At 38.9% G+C, this 10,800-nt stretch overlaps 1 protein-coding gene across 8 annotated transcripts in view; it reads right to left on the bottom strand.

The window, feature by feature from the left end:
- The window catches only part of cadm1a (cell adhesion molecule 1a), a 394,751-nt gene that overhangs the window by 48,960 nt on the left and 334,991 nt on the right, over positions 1-10,800 (bottom strand). For all 8 annotated transcript variants that reach the window (XM_014003965.1, XM_014003966.1, XM_014003959.1 and 5 more), the window contains 2 exons: positions 9,083-9,179; positions 4,459-4,631 (listed from right to left, as the gene is read on the bottom strand). In XM_014003965.1, coding sequence (XP_013859419.1) covers positions 4,459-4,631; positions 9,083-9,179 — 270 coding nt within the window. The remainder of the gene's footprint in view (positions 1-4,458; positions 4,632-9,082; positions 9,180-10,800) is intronic.

The following is a 10,800-nucleotide window of genomic DNA, read 5'->3' as shown; positions in this document are numbered from 1 at the left end:
TATATATACAGTATATATATGCACAGCCTACACTACAATTATGCAAACACACGACAAAAAGCAGTGGTTTCCAAAAAGATTGGTTGCTTAAAAATTGAATGCAAGGCTAAGATGCCCAAAGGCTACGATTTTATTGAGATTACAACCAAAACAATGCCATTTTCTCAGAATTTTGAGTCACCAACTAGCCTACAACATTTGCAGTATAGTGAGATAGCACCATTACTTTAAAACATTACAGAACAAAAAAMAGTAGAAGTGGAAGTGGAACGTTACATCATGGAAGACCACACTGACAGGTTAATGTAGTCTATTAGTTTTAACCATATCATTGTGTAAAATCTGGGAAAGTTTTTATAGCATCAAAAACCTACTTTAGTAGATATTTAAATAGTACATTATTTATGTATTTTTGGTCAACCTACTAGGAGGTGACCTATGACCTATTATGGTCAAAGGCTTTCAATTGCTAGTGACCAATGTGGTCATAATTCCTACACTGGTTTTACAGCACCTGATATTTTCAAGTGGTCTCATTCAAATACTAACCAAGCCCAACCCTGCTTAGTTTCCAAGATCAGATGAGATCTGGCATTCCTACACAGAAACAGTGCATAAATATAATGAAGAACAATAAAAAAAAACAAGTAATCAAAGCTCAACTAAAATAGTAAATAATATTTGCTTCAAACGTGCATTATTTCCTACCTCCTGCCAAAAGTTAATCTAGCCACAGAACATCTCATCGCCACATGTTCGACGCAGACCAACAGCTATATTAGAGGAGCTGGCAGCGAGCCGCCTCCTGGTCTGTGCTGCTACCTCTGTCATTTTATTGCACACATCATTAGCACAGCAGATCAGCCTGCTGTAAATAACGTTCATTCAGCTGGTGTCCATCAGGCATTAAACTTCTCAACCCCACACCCGACAAATGAAAAGAAGCCCTTTTYACTCTGCTAATTCCCTCTGACAATRGCAGCTAAATAATTTCTCTGCAGGCTCAGGGTCCACCAAAAGTGATTGGGAAGTAATTCTGGTCAGGGAACGTGAGCACATTAGAGTGTAATGCGCCGCTCGGGGAGCAAATGTTATTGGCATCAACAGTATAAAAAGCATGTTGAGATAATGCGATGAGGACAGAGAAAGAGTGCAGGATGCAAGATCGACATGGAAGTCATGGAAATGAGAAAATCTGCCAGCAGTAGGTGGAAGTAGGCGAAATGATTAGCTCAGGTTTATGAAAGGGAGTCACAGCTCTCAACAGTTCACAAACACCAATCATATTGATCTCAAGCTAGATTTCAGCTAAAATAAAAGTATTTTTTCTCACCTGGTTGGTGGTTTTATGCTGCAAATACTAGAAAAAAACAAGTCATCTAAATTTGGAATTTGGGGGTTTCTAAATAAATCTAATTTGACTTACATTAGGATGTAATGAAAAAGTATGATATGGCCTCTGGACTGATATATTAAAAATGAAATCCAATATTTCACTGGAGCCAATGAAGCTGGGTTTACCTTTGGAGAAAACAACATTTTGCTGTTGAGTAATTCTTTTGGCTCACAGTCACTGTCGATTACCCCTAACTTCTAAAACAGCTAAACTTCAYTTGAAACTGGCAGGACCTGAGGGGCTCCTGGAATGGATTTTAAAGTATTACACTCTGAACCAGTTGGAGGATTTATCTAAAACTGGACCAAAGACTGATTAGTCATCAAAGAGGAGGGAAGTGGTGCCTGAAAAGTTKGCGACTCATTATTTTACTGCACAGATATGATCCAAAACATCGTTTGATTATGTCACTGAAGAGAAAAGGAGAATGATGGGAGTAAACAGCTTGTTTGAAATTGATGTTAGAGTCACATTTCAATCAGCAGGATGGCAATCAAGCGAGAGTGGATGGTGYTTATTTAAAGAACGAGGTCTGATTCAGTTCTGATCGTGACTTTACGTGACAATCAAGGAACATACTAGAGAATTTTTAAGGATCTCACAAACAGAGGTGGTTGTTGGTCAAAGGTTGGAAGAAATTTCAAAATGTTAGGGTGTATTCACACTTGACACTTTTGGTCTGCTTTAAATGGACCAGAATTTGTTTCCCCTCTTGGTCGGGACCTTTTATGCAGGTGTGAATACACTGGTGTGGACCAAACAATTAGACTGAGACCAACTTTTTAAGGTGGTCTCGGTTCGCTTCTAAACAAAATCTTGTGTGGTTCACTTCTGGTGTGATTACAGACCAGCCTCGAACTGAACCAACTACAGGAGACATGCGCCTTTTTGGACTTCACCAGCCACCGTCGCCAAGCATCACGGTAAAAATTAGTCCTTCAGTGTTGCTAATGCTAACACTGTGCTACACAATGAGTCGTTGTGGGTCAGGGCATGCGGAGCACCTCGTCTCCTTTGGGTTGCAGCATGCATTTGCCAGTGTCATCCCCAATATCGTGAAACCACCGTTAAATGCTCTTTAAATTCTAAATGTTATTTCAGTCGAATTAACACCATCTTTATTTCTGGGTCTGTAATCTGACCTGCCCCCGTCATTTCTGTTCAATGGCARCAATGATCGTCACCCTCGAGGCTTTGTTTATAAACTATAGCCCGCTTTCAAAAAAGCACAATGTAAATGCAAACTACAGCAAATGAAAAAATAAAGTCCACTTTTGGTCCGGACCAAACAAGAGGACCAAAGGACTTTCCTGGTGTGAATACACACTTAGAGTCACAGAGGAAACTTCAGATCTGTCAGCATCAATCACTCCAAGCAAAACATTCCTGGATAATTTATTTTTAACAGAACGTCACTATTACAGGGTCAGTCATCAGGAGAATTTTGAAGCACCACACTGTGCTCAAMGATCAGCCTCTCTAGTAAATAGGCAGAAACCTACTTTTAAAACACCACGTGTGTACAAAATGACTGCTGGATTATTATTTTTATATCAATGACTAAATAACATTTCTCCAAGCTTTGAGCCGAGAGTTTCCACATTTGGAGAAATGAACACCATGCGGTGTAACAAAATGACTGATCTATCTGTGAGACACAGTCACTAGTTTAGGCTTCATGTTGGACGAAACAAAGAGTTCTGAACTCTGTAAACTTTAAAGTAGAAATTTAAAGACATTGTAAAAAAGGAGGTAATGTTTTAAAATGGCCAAGTCAAAGTCCTGAGAGAGAAAAACAAAATAATGGCACACACCCAAAAATCCACTAGGATGGGTGCTGAACCAAGACCAAAAAAAAAAAAAAAAACATGAAAAAAGTACAAATCGATCTGTGCACCAAAAGGCAGCTCCAGTAGAAAGCTTTATTTTCTTGTGTGATGTTTTGGGCACACCACACTCCTTCAGACTACAGATCAATTTGTTCCTTTTTCAAGTCAAAGTCCTGACCTTAATCCAGTTTGAATGTTGTGGAAGGACCTGAAGAGGGGGAATTCAAGCCAGAAAAACACCCCAGAGTTTACAGAGTATTGAGCAAAAAACTTTTCAAAAGCGACTGTGCACGGCTGATCAACAACCGAGGAAAAAAAGAGTTAGTTCKATACAAAGTTGTTCACATTATCAAATGATGAATATCCCTCAAGAAATAAATCATGTTTTGTACAGATAGGCTCACATGGGTTCTACATTCATTTTTAAGATGGAATAATCTGGTGATGCTGTCAGTCAATCGCAAAAATAAAGAAAACTTAAAAGAGTTACACTTTTTTTAGAGTGAAACAGATTTTCTCAAGATTTGCTTAAATTGGATTTATTTATTGCTTTATTTTCTTTAGGCTCCAGAAATACACAATGTTTGTTCACTCTAATCTATCTTACTGCCCCAAGAGTCTTAGAATTACAAGATATTCATGAAAAATACATCTGAATTTGTTTTCGATCCAGTTTTTAACGCTGGTGTCAAAACGAAGTCTGGGAAACCCAAAACAGTCAAACTTAGAGAGAAGAAAATGATCGGCTTCTTTCACTAAGATTTAAATTCCSGTGAGTGTGAATTACAGGAACGTGTGAGATGGAAAAAAAGTGTGTAAATGTTATTAGTCAGTTTGATCGTTAATCAAAAACAGTTTTTGTTAAACTGGATTAATGCTAAATAATGCAGCAAAGATTAGCAGCATGTTTTTAGTTTTGTCACATCGACTTATAGAACAGACTCCTTGTTTTAAAGCCATTTTTACATGTCTTGATTTATGCCAATAGGTTGTTTAGTATGCTAGAAGTGCTACAACTGAGCACCTGTGCTAACAGCTTACCCTCCTTATAAATCACTCAGTATTATACTTTTAAATTATACTGCGGTTTTTAGAGAATTTGCCTAAATCGGGTAATGTGCTACACACTTTTTCAGGAATGTTAGATTATTAGAAGCACAAAGAAAAAGCATTCAAGACAGAAAGTTTAACAACAGATAGTGGTTGTAGTGGTTCAGTGACACATGGGCTTACCATAGACATATAGGACGTAGTCGTCGTAAGACTCCCCCAGAGGGTTGGACGCCACACAACGGTAGGTTCCATTGTAGGACTTGTTTAGGTTTTCGATGTAAAGATCACTCCCAGTGATGACAGCATGGGTTGGTACTTCATCATCCACTTTATACCAGTTAATTCGCTGTGGCCTGGAAATAAAACAAAAACAAACAATGTTGGTTGAGGGACTTTGTCATCCAGGTCAGGGTATCCCAAAGTGCTTGAGAGGATTAAGTCTGAAACAGATGAATGCATTTGCATGAGAAGGGAAATGTCTAGAAGAATCACGAAAGTCCAGTTATAGCATCTCATAATACAAGTCTGAGACAAAGGGTAGGCCAATACAGCAGACTTTCAGATTACAGACTATAAGTATGATAAAGTCATTAAAATGTATACCACTATGTGTACAACACCTCGGTATCTCTGCATTACAGTGAAGCAAATCTGTGTCTAAGTTGTTTTTTTATCATCAATTTGGAATAGAAATATGCCAAATGTTAGTAAACTTTCTTCTACCGCTCTGCCAACGCCTTGTTTTTGTCATGCCAGGATGGTAGGACAACTAAGCCTTCAATAAAAGTGCAACAAAAATCTAATTACTCCACCGCAGGGACACATCAGTCTATTCAGTCGTTCCAGGGAAACTCATTGGGTAAATCTTAGCCAAGAGTTTGGATTTTAAATGTCTGACTAAAATGGTTGAAGTAAACGTAGCCCCAACACTACAGCTATAATAAAAAACCAAACAGCAAACACAAGTAGCTACTGAACTGCTCTCATTTTATATTTTAAATACTTGCATGTTGCAGAACGTTTGGCTTCCACATTACGGCGCGGCTGAAATAAAACCAAAGACAATCGGACTGAGGTCAGAGTGTCAGCAACTGGTCAGGACCCCAGTTTGGTTGATTCAACATCAATATTAACCAAATATCAACTTTTTTGACCATAATTTAACATTGAATTAACATATTTTGCTATCTAAGTAATTTGCATTAAAAATTTATTTCTGCCACATTAGGAGCATATTCTGTCAGCAGAGCTGCTCACAGGTTTATTTGTGTTTCCTTCAGTGTCTCAAGGTAAAACAGGAGTTAGATGTTTGCTCCTATAAAGTCGACACCATCAAGACAAGGCTTCAAACTTTTCTCTATGATGGTACTCCTACTTAGTCTTGGCTCAGGTGGCCCCAAACCATCTTTGCTATGCTATAGGCCCAGACTCTGTCCTCCACTGTCCTCCTTTCCTTCTCCATGCACTGATGTGACCATGTCACAAGCTCTGTGGGTTTCCATCTTGAAGTTTGTTAGCTACTCTCTCTCTTTTCTTTTTTTCCCTCTCTGAAGGCATCCTCGGCTCCAGAGATACATGTTTCTTATCTGCAGCTGCTGATCCAAACAACTTGTACACCATTTATTATTTCTTTTTCTCTTGCAGTTCTTTGACCCACACCAGCTCAAGCAGGAGGCTGCTCTGCTGAGTCTTGTAGCCGAGTTTCCTCCAGTTAAAAGGAAGGGTGTTTTCTGTTTTTTCTCTCTCTCTTTCTACTGTTGCCAAGTGCATGCTCCAAAAGGAATTGATGATTTTATCTTTGTATAATCAAAAGGTTTCGACCGTACTATGCAAAGTGCTCTCTGAAGATTTGTAAAAGCAAAAAAAAAAAAAGTTTCTGATCTTTGGCAATTGGTTGCACGGAGTCAGCATCAAAAAGAATTATTTTTATTCCAACAATACATCTTGGCTTTTACAGATGAACTGTTTGTGACTCCTGATCCTGAGCTGTGTTAATGTGAGTTCTTAGATGTTTGAAATGCAAAGCTTTAGATTTCTGAGCACTTAAAGGTCTCACACCGTAAATCTGCATCCTTTTTAGTGGCTCAAGTGCAGCATTTACAACTTTGTGCACAGCTGTGAACGTATTCACATATTTAGGCTAATTATTAAATAGAACAGTACCAATACCAAGAGTAAAATGTCATATGTACATTTGTGTGTACTCTTTATTGGTAACAGCTGCACAACTCTGACTCGGAGGTTTCAGTTTATACGATTTTACACTTGCTTGTGAGGTTTTCGTGTAGGTTGCTGCCCACTAAGCATCTGTCTTTGTTCTCTTTTCCACCTCAACCAAAGGTGGCATATTCCATTTTTATGACAATRAGCACCAAGTGTCCGGAGTCACAGAGGGTTGGGGGAAAAAGACGAAGACAAAACACCTCTATTTGGCTGCGGCAGCCTCCACCGACCACTGCCAGCTACTGTTATTTCCCCAGAGCGTCTGCTGATGGTCTCTCGCAGTTTTTTTTTTTTGTTTTGTTGAAGTGCTTTAAAGTTTTTTTCTTTTTTTCCTTCCATCCTTTTTGAAACCTTTCTATGTGAATCAAGCAAGGAAACAGGAGATGGAAATAAAAAATGAGGTGAAATATACAACAAGGAAAAAAAAACACTATATGGCAGTTGAAGCTTAAGAGCAAAACAAACAAACCACAAGTGTGTTTAATGGCCGGGGTGGACAGCTTAAAAGAGAAACGCACCACGACTACTGCGAGTGCTCTCCAGAAGAAGTGAAAAGTAAGCAAACAATAAATATAAAAATAACTTGAAGATGGAAAAGAAGACATAAGGTGGTTCTATAGGTGGGCTGGAGGTTGTGAGAATGGAAAAATGAATTTAGAGGAGGAATATAGACAGAGATAGACCAAAGAGGTAAGATGGGGATGCAAGGAGAGAGGAAGGGCAGGTGTCTGGAATACAAATGGCTGCCTGCAGCCGGGGCCCTCTCTGCTATCTGCTGGTAATGACTACACAACTCTCAGCAGCTCTAATGAAAATGACTTCCAATTCCCGGCTCACTGTATTGATTGTGTTTTCATCTTTATAAAATGAATACGGGGAGCGAGCTTGTCTCCATGCCAAGCTTGAAAAGCAGGAGGGTGGGGAGGTTAGCAGGTACACAGTGTTTTGATCTGATTGTGTTTGTGTGTTCTTGTGTATCCGTCTCTCCGAGATCAAATAGAGTGTTAGACTCTAAGAATGAAGATCTCTCTGGCAAAGTGAGGCTGACAGGTCGGGATTGGTTCCGATTTATGGCGGAGATGAAATTTTGAATTAGGATGGAGTTTGGGCATTTTAAGTTTAGGCTCAAATTAATGGTTTGTATCAGTATTGAATATTTAGTTTCCTGTTCTACCTTAAAAAGACACGAACGAGAGCAAAAACTACAAAAATAAGCATGAGGCCATCACCAAAGCAGGACTTGTGGATGGTTTTAAAGCTGCCAGAATATTCCAAAAGAAATTAAATTTCTAAAAAGTTAGTTCTGGTGTCGCAGAACGAATGCTTGATTTCTGAAAATGCCGAAAAGTAAACCAGAACTTTTTTTATTTTTTGAAGAAATGGTGAAGGATTTTGGCGCAGCTCCGAATTCAACTCAATCAAAGTTTTATGGTGGTTCCAGCATTTTTCATTTTTCAAGACTTTCTCCTTCGGGCAGGCAGACATTCATGCAGACTAGAAATTGGGCCTCAAACAAACAAACTGTGCAAAATTTATAAGTAAGGTGAAAAAATAAAATCCTGACCCATGAGTGCAAAGTCTAAATAAATATGTTTGCATGGTTTTGTGTTGGACAAATGACAGGTCGACAGGAAGATTAGACTTGAAGTAAAGATATAAAAGAGTTAAGGGGAGTTTGGTGGAAAGAAGACAAAAATTATTTATTTTAAGAAAAATTCTGTAAGAAATACAAACTAAGTGCGAGGAGGAAGAGTTTGTTTGCAGGATATTAATGATAAAGACTCAAACAGTCTGAGCAGAATCACTTTGTTGGTCTCAAACAGTAAATATTTGAATAAATCAAAATGGAGTTTTATGGTTGCATTTAAAGGTAAATGAATGTTAAAGGCAGCACTCAGTGAATATATGATACTTCTTTGACAATCTTGTGGATCCAAAATAACTAATGTATTAAGTTTAAATTTTAACTATCTCATTTTTTTTCTGAGAGGCTTATTTGTTGCCTCAGTTTTTCGACRTCTCTTCATAACAAAAGCAAAACACCCCCCGGTCACATTAAAGCAATGTAATTTCATAACTCCAGTGTCATCTGAGGTTTGTTTTGTTCTGTTTATATCTAAAGTGTCTCGTCAACAAATTAATTTGATTGATACAAACACTGCCGATAATATTGATGTTTGGATAGTTCAGCAGGGTTCTTGCCGGAGGCTCTCAGTCCTTTACACAACTCTGTATCATTCTAATAGCTTCATTTGCACCCCATTACATCTCATATCACAAAGACCTGTCATCCAAGCAAACCAACATCTGTGTTTCCAAATGATACATATGGAAGAGTTTCCTAATGAGCGACAGGCAGGAGCTTTCAGACGAAAGGGGCAGACGTTTCAAACGATTGATTAGAGCTAATAAAAGCCTCTGGAAGACGTCTCTTCACTCAGCTGTGGGTACAAACAATTATTCAATCACACAATCCGACTTCATTTGTGTACCTTAAGTTGAACAAACATTAACTTTATCTTCTGATGTTCTTCTCTGCTCAGAAGCAAACAGGAAATAATTGTGCTGGAGCGAGTCTTACTGGGGTTTGCCTTTGGCGTGACACATCAACTCCAGATTCTCTCCTTCCCTCGTCAAACCCTGAGGAAACTCCACCACGATTTTGACTTCTGGTTTGTCTGAAAGGATTAAAAAAAAGGGTGAGAAATAAGGTGATTCTTGAGATTTACTGAAACAGATTAGCAACAAAAGACTGTGTTTGCTTACTGGCTKACTTCAGAATGTTTTGAATAAAGTAATGTACATTTAAAAGTTGAACTCTGCAACTTTTACTCAACAGTTTTAATTTCCACAAACAGAAAATCTGAACATTCGACAGTCTGATGATTGGCTTTTGTTAGACGCTTACAGAAACATCCAAAACCTTAAAGGGCAGCAAGAATGGATGATGCTGCTCTTTATCTTTAAAACATGTTGAGTGGCTTGACGTGGTTGCAGAGGCTGGACAGGGGAATGAAGATTTAAATAAAGAGCTCAACGCACCAGAACTCAGAACTCATCAGAACAGATTTATTGTTTTGGGTTGGGGTCAGGGGGTTGAGGGGGGCTCATTGGTGGGCCCAATGGATAGCCCTTTGTCAGAGCCAAACAACAACAACAGAAAAAAAAATAAAATAAATGAAGCTTCTATGTTGAATAGTTTCTGGGTCATAAGCATGTTTGTAGGTCCAGTCACCCCTTTTCAGATGGAGCCCCTGCTCAAATATAGGGTGTATTGTAAATCTGTTGGCTGGCACAGTGTAGGTCGAACACATCTACATTCCTGCCAAATTTCATGTTGATCGGTGCAGATGTTTCCGTCATATGGTTGACAAAAAAATCACAAAAAATAAATAAAAAATAAAAATAAATAAATATAAAATAAAGATAAACAATATGATCATGATCATAATAATATCACTGGTGAAAATTCAAATTATTTTAAAATTTAGACAGTTGGTTTTGAGATCTAGTTTTTGTGCCTGAGAGAGGACAAATGAATTATAAACTGATGGTGTCAAACCGTTTAGGAGGGACAAATATTTTCCCACGTAGTCGAGGAAAGCAGTATGACTTCATTCAGAGTTAACATGTTTCATAAATAAAAGGAGTTGGAAGACGCGCTCCTGGGAAATCCCTTGAATAAGAGGGGTGTGAGCGGAGGAAGCACCTCCAAGCACAACAGACTGTTGACATTTGGCATTTTCATCTCCTGTTGGGGGGGAGGGGGGATGGCGGTGGAAAGTTTAAAGCCRAACAGGGAAATGCCAGTAGACAGAGAACATTTATCGATGGTTAAAATGTCTGGATCAAGCAGCTGAAATAGCTGCCGCTTTAAGAGACCTCAGGGGGAAAGCAGTGTGAGGGGAAGKTCCCAAAAGGGTTGGGGGGATTAAAAACAACAAAAGATGCAACAATCAGAACAACATCCATAACTCGCTTTAGGAGAATCTGAGAGCGAGGCGGTCAATTTTATGCAGCTGAAAGGTAACTTTATTGACAAACGAACAAAGCTACACGCTGCACAAGCTTCGTCTCCGCGGAGTTGGCTTGACGTAAACAATAAATTACATTCGAGGCGTTATTCCTCTCCTCTTGCTACTCTCTCAACCGTAGCCTGCTCTTCAATAGCTACATTTCAAACTCCAGCGGCARTGCTTTTTTATTGATGGAGGAATTTTAAGTAAACCCAGCACCAAAACACAGCCTTAAAGCTTCGGGGGAACAGTAAGTGGACAGCACCGCAAACAGCCCCCCCCC

This window comes from Austrofundulus limnaeus, unplaced genomic scaffold, assembly GCF_001266775.1.
Source record: "Austrofundulus limnaeus strain Quisiro unplaced genomic scaffold, Austrofundulus_limnaeus-1.0 Scaffold21, whole genome shotgun sequence".
NCBI classification, from domain to species: domain Eukaryota; kingdom Metazoa; phylum Chordata; class Actinopteri; order Cyprinodontiformes; family Rivulidae; genus Austrofundulus; species Austrofundulus limnaeus.
This window is presented reverse-complemented; position numbering and strand designations above follow the sequence as displayed.